At 44.6% G+C, this 19,151-nt stretch overlaps 1 protein-coding gene across 2 annotated transcripts in view; it reads left to right on the top strand.

The window, feature by feature from the left end:
* LOC126542376 (retinal guanylyl cyclase 1) overlaps positions 1-11,516 on the top strand; it is a 218,172-nt gene extending 206,656 nt beyond the window's left edge. The window contains exons 17-20 of one of the 2 annotated variants that reach the window (XM_055077225.2): positions 735-826; positions 3,302-3,384; positions 4,805-4,819; positions 7,905-11,516. In XM_055077225.2, the coding sequence (XP_054933200.1) occupies positions 735-826; positions 3,302-3,384; positions 4,805-4,819; positions 7,905-8,535 (821 nt within the window). In that variant the 3' untranslated portion in view covers positions 8,536-11,516. Of the gene's footprint in view, positions 1-734; positions 827-3,301; positions 3,385-4,755; positions 4,820-7,904 lie in introns of both variants that reach the window. The other variant, XM_050189429.3, reaches the window with a different exon arrangement.
* Positions 11,517-19,151: the final 7,635 nt, after the last annotated feature.

Genomic DNA, 19,151 nt, shown 5'->3' with positions numbered 1-19,151 from the left:
TAAAATGCAAGGCGTTCTCATTAAAGACATTGCCTAGTCTCTACCAAATGCTGTCAAAACGTATGACATCATATGGGACTATTGCCGCAACTTGGGGCGTTGCCACCCGCCTTTAATTTATGCGCAGTTCACGGTAACACTGATCTGTTTCCGATCGCAAAAGCGTTATTTGACAATCTGACTGACTGACTCAACCTAGTGCTTCCGTGTAATATCCATTGAATACTGTGCGTTTCTTTTCATTCTGCTTGCTACATTGAACAGCTCGTGTTGTAAACAGCAGTGATTGTGTGCATGTGTTGTTTCCCTCTCTCTCTCTCTGTCTGTCTGTATATATATATGTGTGTGTATGTATGTATGTATGTATGTATGTATGTATGTATGTATGTATGTATGTATGTATGTATGTATGTATGTATGTATGTATGTATGTATGTATCCCAGTGTAGCGTATAGCAAACCGGATTTTTGCTCTGGTTAATCTCCCTTCCTTTATGTAGTTTTAATCTCTCTCTCTTGAAGAATAGTTTTCGCCAAGTAACTTTAGACGACTTGTCCTAAAGGATTAACCTAATCTTTCGAAAAAAATAATAAAATAACTCATAACACTAGAGTTGAAATATGTTGCGAGGCTGGTGGCAGTAGCTACACCATACTTTTGCGACGTCAAGCCTTGCCTGCAGCTTCTCTATACGTCCATGGATTTAACCACATCTCGCTATCTCGCTCCGCAGCATACAGGATTCACATCAGCAAGACAACGGAGAGGAAGCTGCGACAAGCTGGGAGTTACTCTGTCAGGTACAGAGGAGAGATCGTGCTCAAGGTGAGTATCATCTTGGGGCGTCATCCACGTCGCATGAAAGTTGTTACATCATACCAGTGTTCAAACACCGCTACAAATTCCTGAAATGTTGGAGAATATTTGTTTAGAAAGAAGCAGGGGTAGGTAATTGACTGACGCGTCACCAGTGAACGACGACATAAATCGCGTCGTCACTCATCGCCTGCTAAATGCGCTTAAAATAGCTAATGTTATTGAAAAAATGGTGCTCGCTGAAAATACTAACTATTGGTATTTATTCACAATCCGGGTCAAGCTCTTAACTTGTTTTTACACTAATTGATTGATTGACTGAAGCCTTTATTTGAAATGATGGCCTGTGGCGTGAGATGGCGGTAGGGGATAAGGTGACGGGAAGGATACCTGCCGCCTTAGAGAAGGCAAGCAAGGCGTTAATTTTTCTGGTGGCGTCTCCTTGCGGTGCGATCCAGTCGTCGTAAGACGCTTGGACCGTGACGGGTCGGATGTGCTTGCCTCTGAGGTTGGCTGTGGCAGGACAGGAACAGACCAGATGCTTGAGGTCGACGCTGGTGATCGCTAGGCAGTTGGGGCACCTCACTTCGGCTCCTTTCCAGCTGCTCAAAACATCCGGTGTGATGGCTGCCTTGGCTCTTGCTTTGTGGACAAGAACCTGTGCTGCTCTCAGCTGACGGCGTTCTATAGTTACTCTCGTGGTTCAAAAATCTCGCGGGGGTCAGCAGAGCGTCGCGCGGGTCACTATTCACTGTGTACGGGTTCTCAGAACATGGGACATATGGATACTTCTTTAAGTGGTGGGATGAAAGAGCTCCTGTCACATGGGGCGTTTCCAGCATTTATGTCTTCCATATTGCTTCTTCCGGCAAATTAAAACGTTGTAAATATCAATTTTATATCAATTTGACACGTAAAGCACTCCTTCAAAGTAAAGCTTCGTTTCTGTAGGCCAATTTCTTTTTGTATTGGAGAAAAAGAAAATGCCATGCATCGCGTCTTGACCATCACGCTGTTGATGTCAGTGCGCGGTCACGGATTATAATGTAATTTCACGTATTCGTGCTTTTTCTCGCGCAAAAAAGTTGCAAATTTTCATACCTTGAGTCTTGTTTGCTTTTGAACGCAATGAAAGTGTTGTTTACTGATGAGGATCTACACAGTGCCGTGCAGACGCTGTGAGAATAAGTGACGTAACAGTAAGATTGTGTGGAGACCTAAAGAGAGCGTCGAACCCAATCTTAAGTTCTTGCATCCTCTATGGCTTGTAAATCCTCCACTCCCAATAGGACTAATACAACTGGCCTCGTTCATGTTTCTTTAACAAGAGCATTTGCCTCTCTAAAGTCACACCTAAAGCATCTGGGGCTTATTTCACGAATATTTCCGTTCCTAAGTGCCGTTTCTCATTGGCAAGCCGACTTCGCTAAAAATATGCCCAAAATCACAATTTACTTGTCTGCGTCTGCTCTCATGAACAGTTCTAACGTAAGCATCCATTGAACCTATTTTGATGAAGTTTGTTTCATGTAAAATGAAAGTTAAATACTCTGAATGACCTCAGCAATATTTTTGCGCACCAAAACAATAATATTTTATTTGAATATTTAAATACATTTATATAATTCGCAGCAATCGCCAGAAATATTTTTTTTTTCATTGAAGCATCACGTGTACAATTATGTAAGTAAGCGAATAAAAGCATGCCACTCACTTTTGTCAGTCGCTTATGCCACTGACTTGTGCGTAGAGCATTCGCAAAACTCACATAAAGAATGTAACCATTTCATCTAAGCTATAACCTAACCAATCATATTTGTCCACATTGGACGATATAACCAGATACCGTTTGCCGAATTATATATCTTTTTGGTGCACAGTTAGAAGCGAAATTGTAGGATTTTATATTCAATGACATTATTTGCCAATTTCTGGCTATTTCTGTACATATTCGATGTTCTGAATCGAAATTCTAATTACAACAGTTGGCAGGACTTAGCTTCCATTCCTAAATGTACTAAATGTATTCCTAAATGTAAAAGCGGTTGTGTAATAAGATCATTTCTGCGTTTTGCATGCATTTGAACATGGAAACTTGAGTTTGGCCCAAGCTAGGGCATTCTAGTAATTACGCCACAAGAAACACTTCTGTTCATTTCTGTGCTGAATTTTCTGCACATCACATTTCCCAAAATAGGGGGCATCGCTCTTCGCTAAAATGCTGATTAATGCGCGGCTGTAGTGCGTTATTGCTCGTGCTTTTGTGCATCCTTTTCCGTCGTACTTGCCGCACAAAACCAAAACCAGTTGAACATTGCGGGAAAATCAGCTTGGTACTTTCCTAAAACGTCTACTGGCACTACAACACGTCCATTTGGTCGATCTTGCCTTCATCAGCTATGGAATAAAAGAAGTGTGTCTGTCACTGTTCAGTAATGCTAACACTGTTATTTCTCTCTCTTGCGGACATTTCCCAAAATGCAGGGCCGCGGACGACAGCCGACGTATTGGCTGATAGGAAAGCAAGGCTTCAACAAGGCTCTGCCCGAGCCGCCTCAGGATGACGAGTAAGCGCAATTCTCTGTCCTTTCATTTTTATCGTCCCGGCGCCGTGTATACGTACACGTACTGCGAGGAAGGCGGCTGCACCCCGTTTTCTAACAACGTGGCGCCGGAGCAGAATGTGCCGCTGGCGTCAGCCAATCGGGAACACGGTCAAGCGAAGTCACGTGTCACCGCACCGCACGTCCCTCCACTTCGCAAAACTATCGTCCCGTCTGGACTCTCCCCAGCGCCGTCTGGAGAGCCAGAGCGCACCTCGTGTCACTCACACTCCAGCGCCAGACTGCTCATTTGGATTGCTGTTTAAAGATGCACGCATAAACACGTCTGACGCCAGAAGGCTAGTCATGCCAGAAGCAACTTACCCGATCATGATGGTGTTTTCGCGTCGCGCATAACGGCGAATGAACGCAAGAGAAGGCCGCCTTGTAATTCGGCTCTTTCTTTCTCGCACCTTTTCTTTTTCTTTCTTTTATTCTTCTGCATACGCTTTTACGTGCTGATGAGGGTGGCACCGTGGCGGACGTTGTGCGGACATCGGCGCGTCTGCTGCGATGTCGTCGTTATAAGCGAATGGAATCGAGCAAATATATAGCAGACAAGTGCGCTTGTCGTGAAGAGCTGTTTTCCTCTGTCAGCCCTCTCGAAGTCTTGCGCTTGTGATGAAAACGAATCATGTGTAAACACATCTCGTTCCTTTTTTGCAGTGTCTTGTCAGTGCGTCCGGGAATCGCTAAAGCTGAATCTGAGACGTTGCTTTTCTTGCCCTCTCGCCATGTCTCTCGCTATGTCTTCAATTTTTCATGACCTTTACTGGCGTGCCGACACCCTCCATTGCAGCTCAGCACAAGGGCAGCTCGCTGCGTCTATTACGAGCAGAAAAACTGAAATCCGAACAATGATAAATGAAGCTCATGTTTTACGCAATTTTGCCTGAGAATTCGTGGAACCATGACACGGCGTCACCAACAAATCGGTCGCGAAACATGAACATATCACCGCAAACGTTCCTGTCGAGAATGAGTCGCGCTGATATGATTTGCAAGCATTCCGGTAAGGGTGAAATCCCGGCCGCAGCGACCGCATTTCGATGGGGGCGAAAACACCCATGTATTTAGATTTAGGTGCACGTTAAAGAACCCGGGGGGTCGAAATTTCAGGAGTCCTCAACTACGGCGTGCCTCATAATCACAAAGTAGTTTTGGCATGTAAAACCCCATAATTTAATTTTTTTATACCGATCCTCTGCTTGCACATTGATTACGTTAATGTAATCCGACTTGTAAGTTACCAACGATGGCTTGCTGCTAAGCCAATCAAACGCAGGAATTCAGTAGATTATGCAACCTTGTTTCCTCCTCCTTTGCCTCCTGCAGAAACGGAATGAAGATACTAACGTATCTTTTCTTGCTCATATGCTGCCAGCTGGAACAACCACGGGTGAGTTTATAGTTTCTCATGTCTTTTTCAAGTGTTCATGGTGTACAATTCTCATTACTGACTCATCACATTTAGTGATGAGTCAGGAATGTGATGAGTCATTTAGTGATGAGTCAGGAGTTCACGTTAACTCTAACTTGCCGAGAAAGACCGATCTCTTGGGGCTTCAACTTGTCAATACATAAATGTCGAGCTTCTGTTTCTTGGCCCAACAGTTTGCTGCAGAACATAACCCTGTCAGTGAGGCTTGAGTTAATATACCAGGTACGACATGAATCTATCGCACTGCAATAACAAGGATGATGTAGCCACGATTGCCATATGCAGCAGAGCAAGCAAATCTCTCTACTTGCCTTTCATGCACGTAGCAAGATGAGCATTCGTGGCTGAACTCTCTGCTTTAGGGCCACCGTTGGGTGTACGTGCCAGGGTGTTGTTCTAATGCTCGTTGTTTTAATGTGGTAGCCTTTAATATACTACCCATTAGACACAATACACTGGGTGGCAAGTGAATTATGTGGCTTCGTAGATTCCTGCTGGATTCCGGCAGTCGGATGCATGACAATTTTCTCTTTCGATATGCTGGTTCCACCTCTTCTTCCATTGTTGCAAGCCCCCTTGGAAGTCCTCTTCTGTTAAGCGCTTCGGCCACGATGTCGGTTCCTTTTGAATTGTCGTCACATCCCCGAAATGACGCTGCCGTTTACATTTGGGGAACAAAGAAAAGTCGCAGAGAGCTCAATGGAGCGAGTAGAAGGGGTGTGAATCGCCTGCCAAATGCTCACGCACTTCCAAAGCAGCGTGCGCAAAGGCTCTGGTGTTGGTGCGGAATCCAGCATCCCTATTTCGACAAATTTAGTCGCAGGAAGCGCACACGATCTTCCAGACGCTTCAGCACCTCCACGTAGAAAGCTGCATTGGCAGATTGAACTTAAGGCACTGACTTGCAGTGCACTACTCTATGGCACTCAAAAAAACACTATCAACATGAGTGATTTTCGCATTTTTCTTCCACGCTTCTTATGGCCTGGGCCCATATTTCTTTTCCCCTCCTTGCTCTGTAGTTTCAGCTCGATGTCGTAAAGTTTTATCGCGGGTGACGATTCTTTGCAAGGATTTATCGCTGTCATCTGAAGTTTTCGAATCGATGCAACATTGTTTTCGTCGACCTATTTATAATCCACTTTTCTAAACCAAATGCTTCTTATATCATTGTAACAGTCATTCGATGGTCCGTGAGCACAAGAGAATGCACACGATCGATGTTTTCATCTTCGCACGAGTTGGAAGGGCGCCATGATCTCGCATCGTCCTTAGGGTCTTCACGGCCTTTCCGAAAACGGTGGACCCCCTTGAACACTCTTCTTTCTTCTAGAGGATCCTTTCCATGGGCCTTTTGCAACATTTAATTAATTTCTGCACCGTTCTTTCCTAATTTCACAAGAACTTTAAATTGTTCCTTTGTTCCGTCTGTTCGCCAATCTCCATTTCGACGTCTGAAAATGGATTGCTTTAAAAGTGAATGCATAAATTTATGCCTTGTCATACAGCAGTCCGGCTCATACTATAGAAGCCAACCGAGTCCTTTCAAGTGGGGAGAGCGAGAGATCGGCGCTGCTACACCCTCTCCCAATTTTTGATGACCCGCGACCTGAATTACATTTGTAACAGACTTCGTAGAGTAACATATAGAATACTTAAGGTGTTGTGGATGTAGTTCGAGAATTAGCTGAAGTAGAGTTCAGGTTATTGGATTTCTTGCAATATAGGAGTTCGACATAAAGTCAAAATTAAAGATAGAACAACTGGCACACTATAAAAAATTTTAGGTTCCTTGCTGCTACCACGAAGAGTGAAATGGCAGGGAATGGATTGCAATGTTTCTTTCCTTTCTTATCACATAAAAAAACCTTCGATGTCAAATAGGTGGGAAATCTAAATCATCACGAGACGTATGTTCGATGTAAGATGGAGGCTTGAAGTGATCAACAGTGGTTGAAAAAGGACTGTCGCTGGAGCGACACTCCTGGTTTAGCCACTGTTGATCAAATCTAGGTCTAGAAACTCAAGAGACGAAGATAATAGAAGGATAATGGCGAGAGAAGAAAAAGGTGGCACCACATTTAAGTCACTTATTGAGTGACTCCATTGGGCTCGAGCGTTAGTCAAGGAAAAAGGGCTCTGTATAGGAAAAGTCGTCGATTTCAAAACAAGGAACGTGGAGAATCAATAAGGTAAAGAAAGAAACGGGACGAGAAAACATGATGCCACATTCAGGCCTCTTGCATAACGTTATTCTAAAGCGTTTGCCCATAAAAGGAAAGCGTAGCAGTTGTCCCCCTGATACTTTAGCAGTTTGACGACTGTACGTGTGCGCGTGAGAAGAAAACTGCTCTTTCTCTTGTGGGTCTGTCCTTTAGGCGTTTTTTTGTTCTTGCATAAATTGTTTATACCGAAAGTAAAGACGGAACAGTTATGAGACTTCAGAGCTTGTTGGTACTGCAGTGCTATGTGTGTGTCTTTTTTTTCTTCATCTGCGCCTGTGTACTAGCTGAGCTACACTGGAAAACCTCCATTTTAAAAAACGAAGCGTTTCTTTACTGCTTGTTTATGGTAAAGAGCCATTGACTAAAAGATACACTTATGCAATCAAATAATTATTCTCGCGCTTCGCATCCACATGCTCAATTTCAAAGACATCTTTCTTTATTTCCTTCTTTCCTTCATACTGTCTTTATTTATTTGTTTGTTTGTTTGTTTGTTTGTTTGTTATTTTTCTTACAGGAATATTTTGTTGCGGACTAGTTGGTTCACGCTGAACAAGCAATCTCCTGCGCGAAATTCAACAAGGACAAAAACGAGTTAGGTATAGGACAACTCCGTGGGTACAACAGAGCACAGCACAAAGCGCAGAGAAAATACCGCCCTCGGTCCTATCTATCTCTCCGTCCTCCACGTCGAATTTCTCACAGCACATTACTTCTTTTTCTTCTTCCCGTGCAACTACATACGAAAAAAAGAAAAGAAAACGCGTTTCCTTCTGTTGCTGGTTTTCTCACACTTAACGCCCTCGTGCCGCGAACAGATTCAAGGACGAGGAGATATTCAAGGCACTGGGTCGCAAGAAAGCCGACGACATCCTGGACGCACCGCCGTCGCCGCTGTCCCCCTGCGGCCACAATGCGGTTGACGACAACGGCGGCAACGGCTCCGGAGGGCCCGGCGTCTCGGCGCCGTCAGCCGACAGGGATGACGCCGTTCGCACGGGACGACCGTCGCTCGCGTCGGCGCAGGACTTCGGTCTGCCGGACAGCCTGAGCCCGTGCCTAAGTCCCGTCAGTCCTAGTTTATCGTGGCAGGCAGCGCCGGACTCCTGGAACTGCAAGTCGAGAAAGCCCGCGTTGGACTCTTCCGGAGCAGCTGTCACGCTCGCCGCAGCAGCCGCCAGCGTGGGAGCAGGGCTCAAGAAAAGCCACAAGGTGGCCGCTATGGAATCCGAGCCGGCGGTCCAGCCGTCCTGGCCCGAGAACGACGTCGCCGCCATTGACGACCCTGGCGGTGGTGTCTGTGGTGGTGTCGGTGGCAAAGACTCGTCCGACGAGCGGTCCTCGTGGCCTGCCACCAGAAATTCGTCGCCCTCGCAGTCGTCGTGGCTGAGGCACAGCTGCAGCTCGTTGAGGCAGCTGTCGTCTCCGAGTGACACGGAACACGTCTAACGGTCTCCGGCGTGTTTCTCCACGGCCAGTGGGTTCTGCGTGTGCGCGTTAACCTCGTAGAAGTGGTGACGCCTTTGATATATATGTATATGACGTTTGAGCACTGCCGCTAGCATTATGCAGTGTTCTGGACCATCGGCGCCCTCTCAGTTGTCTTAGGTGTGTGCGAGACACCGGGAACATCCCTAGTCAGTGAACGAACGTTATAAGAGGCCTACTCTTCTTTTTTTCTCTCTTTTCCGCAGTGCATTGTGTAGGGCATCTCTGGTTTCCCACAAAGTGGTTGGCTTGCTACCCGCTTCACTGGTTCAGTGCGTTCTGAGAGCTTAAAGATGGCTCGGAAGTATAAGAACCGCTTTAACGAACAAAATTTTTCTTAAAGCGCAGCGACTGCTGTAAAATACAGCTGTGTGTGACTCTCCTGCCCTTCCCGTGGAAGCACAGTGCGGGTGCGTGGACCTTTTGCTCGCGCACGCATTTATCTTGTAAAAAAGACGTTTATTTCTCCACTCAACCTCTATAACGAACAACTCATTGTGTTAATGCACACCAGTTCGTTGAAATGAATATCGAGAGGGAGGAATCGCTTCGCATTCCAGCGGTAATGTTATCGTTTCTGTCAGCTGTGGCAGAGCGTATTTCAGTCCTAACCATCTTGGCACCAAGTTTTCGTGTTTGCATCTATCCTCTTGGTCATCCTCTCATTCCATTTTTAGCGCGTAGAATGAGTGTAGTGGGAGAAGACATTACGTGGATTAGGAGGTTAAGCGATCTGCATATAGTGAGTGATGTGCCCACGTGAAAAACAGTGAAAAACAAAACTGAGGAATTGAAAAAGAAGCCTAAAATAGATAGAAAACAAGGAGCTGTTAGACATCTAAAAAAAAAAGCATGACTTTTGTTGATAATTTATACATAAATCCACAATTATTTTTCTTTTGCTCCTTATTTTAGGGGATTGTATCAGCTAAGAGTATATCGATAAATAGGTTCATAAGGTTGTGCATTAACTAGTACAATGAGCAAGTAAGAGAAGTGAATGTTCCAGAAAAGAAATTAAGAATGACAGCAGAACTCAGTCAATGAGCAAAAATTATTAATGTCTACTAAAAAAACCTCGCGCACCATGTCGATGGATTGAAATGTAGCTGTGTTATGTTACGTTTTAGGGGCAACTACAACCTTTATGACTGGTGGAACGAAATCAAGAAATGGCTCTAATCTGGGCCTTGTATGCGCAAAGATTAACCATATATTCTCGAACATACAGCAAAATTTGTGGCGTCACACAGTGTTGTCATCAGTAGTACGGTTTAATAGCGAAATTCAAAAATGCCATTTTTACCTTTCTTTTGTGCCCGGAGAAGGTCGTTGCGATATTTCCAATTGCGCAACCTGCCTGCCCAGTCTTGTTTGGAGTTTGCCCATTCAACCTCACTATAATGAGATTTGATACTTCAACGTGGTGGGCAAGCCGCTCCCACCAGACCATGTCCCGCATGAAGTGGCCACAGTGCATTATTGTGCTCCGAGACAGCAAGTGTAATTAGAAAAGAGAAAACTACTTTTACCAGTCCAACTCAGTCGCTTAGACGTCCTCTTGTGGTCTAATTTCTTATTGTAAGAAAACTGCATTGAGGAAGCCAATTAAGGTACCAAAATGATGAATCCATGTCCAGGAATTTTGAACATCGCTCCTTCGGCCACCTGTTAAACTTCACCAGGATGCACCAGCATAACTTGGAGGAAAACTTCTTTTTTAATCAGCCGAATTTAAACGATTATCAGTTTGCAACGTCGCAGGGTACTTTTCTAATAAAAGACGCGTTTCATAACTTCCCTGCTGTGTTACAGCAGCGTTTCGGTCTGGATTAAAACACTGCTCTAACGCAGCAGGGAAATTACGACCAAATGCCGTAAATGCGTATGTTATTAGAAGGGAGCACCTTCTCGAGGTTCCTAATTGAAAGTTGCTGAAATTCGGCCGATCTTTTGAAGTACATATTTTTTTAATGCTCTACAATAAGTTTCGTTGGTACATTGCGGTGAAGTTCGGCAGATGACTAAAGGGGCAATTTCCGAAATTCCTGGGTGTGCTTAGCGTGGCAGTGCATCCAGATGCGGATCGCTCGGTGCGCGAGTAACCGTGAATCATAAATGTTTTGCATTCTCTCCTTCAGATTGCGCCTATTAACACAAGTTCCCAAGACTAATGAAAGGAACGTAGGCATTCAATGATACAATCATCTTTAGTGGTAACTTTGGTGATACAGGCTTATTCAAACAACGCGAAGCAAAAGGTAAAAAAGAGGACGCCGAAGATGGAGGCTTGAATGTATCGACAGGGGTTAAACGAAGGTTGTCTTTGAAACCAAACTTTTCTACGTGGAAGCTTGTCTTCGTCAAATCAACGACTGCTTTCGTCACGCTGTCAACTACACGAACAGCACAGAGAGGTCACGTGAATGTAAAGTTTTAAATGCACAGCAACTAGTGGAGTACAGACCTTTGGGATAGTTGGTCTGATACAGTCATTGAGTCCATAGCGCTTAGGTGACATGGTCCTTGTCGTTCTTGGCCTCTTTACCGAAGTGCTATGGTCCCAATACCAGTGACCCTTTGCAAGAAATTTAGCAATTCACTGACTGCTGTCCATGGAATCCGTGATCCACGGACTCTCTTCATTAGCGATGTGCCATTATGTTGAGAAGTTTTGAGAGTGTTTTGAATTTTCGTTACCTTTTTAATCTATCTTGTTTTTCCTCTCTATGATTTTCGTATATCTGGCCCTATCTGTGGCCAAATTTGTCATATTTCACATTCATTAAGGAACTGACTATAGTGAGGGGACCTTTCACTATAGCCATAATTCTATCCTTGACTCTGCTGTGCTTGTTCCTTTGCCCTATGCTTCACTGCCACTCCTGACGTGGAGGGCTCCTGCCAATGAGAGCGAAGCGACCCGTTGCGTAGCCCAGGAGGAGATTAGGGGGGGGGGGGGTCGTCGGGGGGGGGGGGGGAGGCCTTAGGTAGATGCCACTTTAGCGACCGTACCAACGCGTTGTTACGTTGTTACTGTGCGCCCCATTGAGACGAGCCCCTATTCACCGACTAGAAGAACTATGTGCACACAACATGCGATGGAATAAAAAAGAGCCCCTTCAATATAGCAGTGAATGGCTCCGTCAAAACAGTGTATATACTATTACGACGGGCCTCCTCACGGTAGGGAGTGCCATTTATTCAAGAATACGAAGAGAAATCCTCATTTCAAAACATTGACTCCAAAGACAACCTTCGTTTAGCTATATGCCGTTGATCAAACTTATTCAGAGTGATTCGGGGTGTTTCCTGATAAGAGCGCTTGGTATGTGCAGCAGAGGTCGTGCACTTAATGTTCGCACCATAGTTCCTGCCGTATCGAATAGCGAGGGCCACAGGAGCGTCGCCTTTTTATTCCAAGCCGGTTCCTTTAGCCATTCGTCAAAAGCACGAATGCCGTCCCGACGTCGTTAAGAATTGACGAGCCGGTGTGATCAACGATGTAAAGCGACGCAACCAAATAAAAAAAATATTATACTGTTATACTGCAGTCCTCACGACCATGCTGATCTCTTTATTTCCTTAAGTTTGATCACGTCGCTAGTGTTGACATTTATCCGACACCACTAATGTATTAATTGTCTAGCCGTGGCAATACTGAATTCACATGCACATACGTTCCATTTGCAGTCACCGTGTCGAGGTGGTTATTACTGTCGTTTATTTTTTTATAAGTTTTATTTATGCGCATTTCAAGAAAAATATTAGCTTTAAGATTAAAAAAAAGTACAAGCTCACGTCTTTGGTCTGCCTTGCAGGCGCTATCATGACTCCTAACCAGTTGGCCTGACAACTTCACATATTTTTTGTTATTTCTCATTTTACGTTAGTTTAAAGCAGTTCATTCGGTTAAAGTCCGCTTACGTAAGCTCAAACCTCTGTCGTTAGTGCAGCGCCAAATAACCCGCTCCATTTTGTGATCCTGCCGTGCAGGATGGTTACGAGGGGTCTTGGCTTTCGAAGTGGGGCTTTCTTGTATTTTATATTTCTTTCTTTTTAGTCACGATGCACTGAAGTCAGAGTTTGCACCACCGACACCTTTCTGAACCTCGGGACCTAAAACATGCACCTTCCCAACATAGCCGAGAACAAACTTTCGACACTGAGAAAACGCTCAGAGCTCTTGAGCTCTTAATACTCGCCTCCTGCAAGTTGTGTATGCGTCAGAATGACAAATTCTAAAATAGAATCGCCCTGCGCACAGGCAAGCCTTATGCGCACCGTTTTTCGCAGTTGCTCCTTGTCATAGCCTGTAGAAGCTGTTGGCGTGGTGATGCGATTGCTGCTGTGTATAAACATCAATCGAAGAAGTCAAATGCGCGGCGTTGGAACCACAGCCAACAACCGCTGCCGCTCATGATGGAACACCCTCGCTGATATGAGTCAGTGCCTCAACATGTCTTAACTAGGATGTACCCCTACGTTTTTACGATCTGTTGTTTGTTTATTTATTTATGGACAGTAGTGCGTTTCAGCTACTCGTGAGGTTGTGGCAACTGTTGCTATGTCGGAAGCACAACTTTGACGTAGCGGGGAGCTTGTGGTGCCAATTATTTCGTTACACAACCTGCCTGCCATCACAGTGTCTGTTTCGCACGGGGCTCCAGCAGTCTACTCACGCACTTTGTTTGCTTAGAGTCTTCTAGCCATCTTCATAGATGTCATGAGCTTTTGCAATGCGTCAGCAACGCAGCCAGGTCAATCCACATAGCCGTTTCACTGTCGGCCCGTGTCGAGGCTGGCCGTCTAGAGCGTTTCAAAGTTCAAAGCGCGAAAATGTTCCCTCCTTCTTGTGACCTCGTAGTTGTTTTCTTTTGAATCTACGCATTCTCCACCGTGCGCGTGTCCCGGCTTGCGTAATCGTCCAATGGATACACCCAGCGTTGGCGTGCGCCTGCGTTCGCCAATCTCTGGTTTTCCTTCAACTGTGACGAACGTTCTGATGCAATCGACGCTAGACTTGACGTTGTCCTGAGTATTAGGTGTGACATTTATGCTTTTTCAATCTTCAACTATGCTTGAGGTGTCTTGTCATTGTGTGTTTCTAATCACTTCCCCTTTTATCTCGTAAAAAGTGCCGGTGGTATTGCAGCTTAAGTTTTTCTCAAATGCGAAGAGACGCTGTACATTTGTGCTGAACACACCTGTTCGTAGACGTTTGGCAAATTGTGCGTAAGTAATGTTTATTTCAAACGTAGCGACTGCATCGTTTCAGTGTGAAGCCGTGTGCCTATTTATATCTCTGCCCTGTTCTAGAATTTTGTAGCGTTGTCCCTAAGACGTGAAAGAGCTTTGTTTTGTGGCATCAGCCTCATCCCTGTAAATGTCTTATGCAATGCAAACAGCCCTGGTTCCCCTGTCGATGAACCATCACTTGTTTAACACGCTAGTTGAAGCTTGTCTTTGAAACAAAGATACGGTCGCACTAAAGTCGTGTGACAAGTTCTCCACCACAGCTCGTTTTCTGTCAATCCAGGATGTCAAGCATTTGTTGCTTGTGGACCAGAAAGAATGGGCTAGATAAATTTGCCGATAGCTTGGCCGGTAATTTTTGAGAGCTTCGTTGCGGCATTTTATATGACGCGCTTTGAGAAGTAACTTGCCAACTGTCTTACGTTTTACTGTCTCTCAGAGTACGATACTGAAACATTTTAACTGCGAGTTCACCTAATGTGACAATGTTGAACATTACTTCAACGGCTTCAGGCGCTTCAAGTGAAGCTTGCACCTCTGACCTGTTTTATTTTTAATAAAGCAAATCAAAATTCACACCCCTGTTGCCTGTGTCTATTTCGAACTATGCTCACCGCCTCACTTTTACTTGCCATTATCTGGCCACAAAATTTTCTTTGGGTACTTCGTAAGAAGTTTTAAGATAACTGGCGCAGCTTGCGCAAGTGAAGCAGAATAATTTTCAAAGTCTGACTCGACCAGCACTGGTAAGCTCAGTATTTTTCTGGCCCTATACTGTACAGCCGACATGCCCAACGTTTATGCTTGGGCAGCACACAGTTCCAGCCGTACCTCAGGCATTGACACACTGTCGTTGAACGGGACATTGAAATGTGTCAAGTTTAACAACACATTTGTCGCAACGTAGTACAATGAACTCTCAGTTGTACGAACGTCGGTTTAGCGAATACTTCAGAATAACAGAGTTTTAGAAAATCCTCGGCGGCTTTCCTGTGCCTTCCACGCAAAAAACCTGAATTTCTAAATAGCGAATATTTCAGTTGAACGAACTTGATCAGTGAACCCTGGCAACACTTCGAAGCAACACTTTGTTAGAAGACTATGTTCAATGTGACAGTGAGCTCGTTACCGGTGCTGAACTATCAGATCTGGAAATTGTTTGCAGTGCTCGTCCCGAAGAAGAGTGCGACGAGGAAGACGCAATGGCAGAGGCAGATTCAAATCATTTAACTCTGGCCGAGGCTCTAAGATGCCTTGGGAAGTTGCTAGACTTCGTGTCAGCAACAAGTTGTGCCAAAGGAAGTGCACAAAAACAGACTCTCCGGAGAAATTTGTTGCTTCTTGCGCTTTAAGAGCACCAGTGCAAATCAAAATTACATTATTTAAAAAAAAATAAGATTGACTGCAACGTAACTGTTATGCACTTCGTATTTATTGATGTACATAGCTCTATGAATTGCATTTCACGCTTTTGACTCGATATCCTCTGTGCCCTATGATGTTCCATATTCTAGTGACTATCCAGTTTAGTGAACTTTCAGTTAAGTGAACTATTTTCTTGGGTCATTTGAAGTTAACTCAAGTGAGAGTTCACTGTATGAACTTGAATGTAAGTACATTCATCTCGTCGTCATCATCACTCCTCTATCCATTTCCTCCCCGTCGCTCTCTGCGTTTCTGTGTATATATACATACATACACATATATATATATATATATATATATATATATATATATATATATATATATATATATGTATATATCAATGACTTATTGAAGGTTTATTCATTGACTCATTCCGTCGCAACGTAACTTTATCCCTGACCTTTTAGCATCAATTTATTAGCATACTATTTTAAATTCGCATGAGAGAAAAAAGAAGAGCGTCTTTAAAACAAACGAGTAACATACAGCGACATCAAGACACTACCTTTGCTTACGCGTATCTCTCGCCTCTCGCTCAAGGGCAGCATGAAATTCCCCGAATTGGTTCTTCGTATAATTTGTTACGAACAAGCCATAACAAGCTGAACATGAGGACACGACCTGGCAGCAGTGACAGCATGAAGGCGAGGGCAAAACTAACGTGCACGGCGAACTCAGTTTCGAGCTTTTAACTGCACGCTGTCGCTGTGAAATCGTCGGTCGGTCTTGCAAGCCTTTGAAGCCGTTCCCGACGGGTTAGCACCACAGCCGAGAGAATGCGCTTAGAGCGCTAACGAATCGATTCACTACAATAGTGGTCCCGCCCATTGCAGGCATCGTTAAACTGAGCTTCAGAGAAGCGTACCTTTTCAGATCACGCCGGGCTGCCGCATGTCTGGCGCATGCGACGGCTCAGTTTGTGACGCTCGTTCGATCCTACGCCATCTGCAAAGGAGCACCGAAAATGTTAGCAGCCGCTCATTTATTTCTTTAAGCCGGACAGTGTAGTCTGGCCGCACGTTACTCTCAACACTATAGCCGCATCGCTTGAATGCGTATCCGTTGGGTGTGGGTGCGTCGGAGAGTGGATGGTGCATTATCTTTTGTTTTTATTGAAATGAAAATAAAAGAAAGAGACGTAGTCGCCTTATAATGGTGACGGCTGCTCTTTTTCTCATAGCTGAAACAACAATATAACGAAAATATGTAAGAAAATGAAGAGAGACCACGTCATAGGGTCAGAAATCCACGGCACACAGTCCTATACACCCATGAACATAAGAATATAAAAGTCAAATGGAAGTCGCACCACAATGAGTCTGTAAACAAAGTCACAAACACAGACGAACGGCCTTGATGTACACTGCTCTGAGCATAGAAACCGATGAGGAATTACACAGAAGTAAAATAATGCACGCACCGAATATAAAAAAAAAATCAAGTAATATACGAGCCCTAATAATTACAAATAATAGAAGCAAGTTATAGTAACCTGGTGTGATTATTCAGTGCAATATCTAGTACTTTTTAAGGATGCCTGTCTCTTCGTAAAAATTTTCAGGTGCGTTGAATGCTTTTCGCTTTGCTATTTTTGATGGCCATGGGCATTACAATTTTGCGAGTGGGAAAGGCCGGTGCGGATAAATTGAGTGTAGCTCTTGTTCTAGCTGCCGTCTTTGCATCGCGTATATGGGGCATTCGAGGAGTAGATGGCGAACATCCTCATCGTCATGGCCACAGAAGCAAGCCGGGGAAGGAACCCGTTTTATGCAATATAGGAAATGTTTGGTGTATGCTGTCCCAAGCGCAGTCGATGAATTAATGTCTCGATACTTTTCGAGAGTTCTACATCCAGCTGGTATTTCAGTGGAGGGTCCACTTCGTAAAGAATTGGTTCCTTGGTCTTTTCATTAAACCAGGTTGACATACACAAGTCCTTCTTTAGTACTCTCAATATGCGTTTCATGTCCATTTGTGATAAAGGAACGAGTTGAATTCCTGCACTAATAATTGTACAATTATCGTTGTACAAGATGAAGAACAGGAGCTGCTTCTCCTATTTATATTCTGCATCTGCACCAGCCCCTGGACTTCCACTCAACTATGGGTTACGTGTGTCTAGCTAGCTCTACTGAAAGAACAGCACTGGATAATGAGCCGTAAAATTACACGGCGAGATTCTCACGACATTTAGACAGGCGCAATGATAGGCGAGTTGGTGTTCAATTGAGGTGATGAAGCCCAGGGGGCAAAGAACAGAAAATAGTACACAGGCGCTGATGCAGCACCGTGCCTGTGCCGTCGCCTTTTGCCTATAGACATGCGAAATTTCTGGTAATTTAGAATAGCCGAAAATTAACCGTAATTTGTTTTCCTTTTTAACCATTTTATGAAAAGTTGAATATAAACTCATCTTCACACTGCCCATTGCAATTATTTGTAGCGGAACGTTTTTGCAGGCTATTATAGGCAAAATATATTTTATTCGCTTGACTAGAAAGAAAAGATTCAGTGAATGTACGGCCGTGATCGTCACACCAAATGTCTAAATTTTTATGAACTTCCTGTAAATATTACATATTAAACGGCAGCGCCGGGAGGCCGATCCCGAAGTGCGCTCCCTTGGGAGCGGAGGAGGCACACCGAGCACGGCAAAACGCAGGCAGGAACCTCACGCGCAAACACACACACACACACACACACACACACTGGGAGAACCGCAAAAAAAAAGCACCCCTAAAGCATGCTCACCACGCGAAGCCCGCAAAAGCGAAAATGAGGTGAAATAAGAAACAATGGTGAAACAAAGGTTTACAATATAGACTGCTTGCGAAGTTTGATTTGCATTGTGTAACACTCGGTGTACCTAACACAGCTTCGCTGTTGGACCATCTTCACGGACTGGAAGGGGCGGTGATCTTTTTTTTTTTTTTTTCGTTTGCAGCTCTAGGAGCTCCAAAGTAATGCGCCTTGCAAAGGATTCAGCGTTCGAAAAGAACTTCGGACCTTTGAATTCCTCTCTTTCTCTCTTTCTCTCTGTCTGTCTTCCTCCCCATGCCACCTCAACAAAAAAAGAAGGAAAATGCCATGTTGTACCTTGTTTTTTTATTTAGACGATAAGACTTGACCAACGTCCCGGCTTTGTAGACTAAGCGACTGTTTCCAGTGACCAGTAACAAAGAAACGCGATTAATTCGAAGTCTCGAAACGTTATTAATCGTCAAATGCTAAAGGTTTTGACGCACATCAAGTACCCTCTACCCTATGTGTACATCCTGACACGAGTATATTCGAACGGCACTGCTTGCAATGCGAAGATGAACAACGGTGCAACGTAATCCTGTCGTAACAGATGCATGGCTGTACACAGCACGTCAGCAGCGTCCAAAACAAAACTTTGCCCCAGCGCTGACCTAGATGCGCGCTGGATCTCGCGTGCTGACGCCTTGGCACAAATGTTGCACGCGTTTCCACGGTAACGATGACACAACTAGTGACGCTGGCTCTTATGGGCTCACAACGGCCTAGCGCATCCCGCAGGGGCACGAGTAGTTAACGCCGCTACAGCATATCTCTGCTTCCGCCTCTTATTCCGACTCGGTATTACCTCAATGACGCCTACTCAGCCTAAAAGCAGTTTCCCTTTAATCAAAAGCAATATGGGTAGATTTCAGAGCTACTTCGTATCTGTAGCAGAGAATCTATGGTATTCAGTGTTTTGGCAAAGGTTTTGATATCCCGTGATAATCACACAAAAGAAAATTACGATTTTATGCAGTACGGGCCGTTGTGTGTGACTTCGACTAGGGTGATTTAACACGACTGCACGGCCATCGCGTCATGACTGCAGACGCTGTACCAAACAAACTTGTATGGCGTGCTGTGCTGCATACTGT

Source organism: Dermacentor andersoni, chromosome 2 (genome assembly GCF_023375885.2).
Source record: "Dermacentor andersoni chromosome 2, qqDerAnde1_hic_scaffold, whole genome shotgun sequence".
Lineage (NCBI taxonomy): Eukaryota > Metazoa > Arthropoda > Arachnida > Ixodida > Ixodidae > Dermacentor > Dermacentor andersoni.
This window is presented reverse-complemented; position numbering and strand designations above follow the sequence as displayed.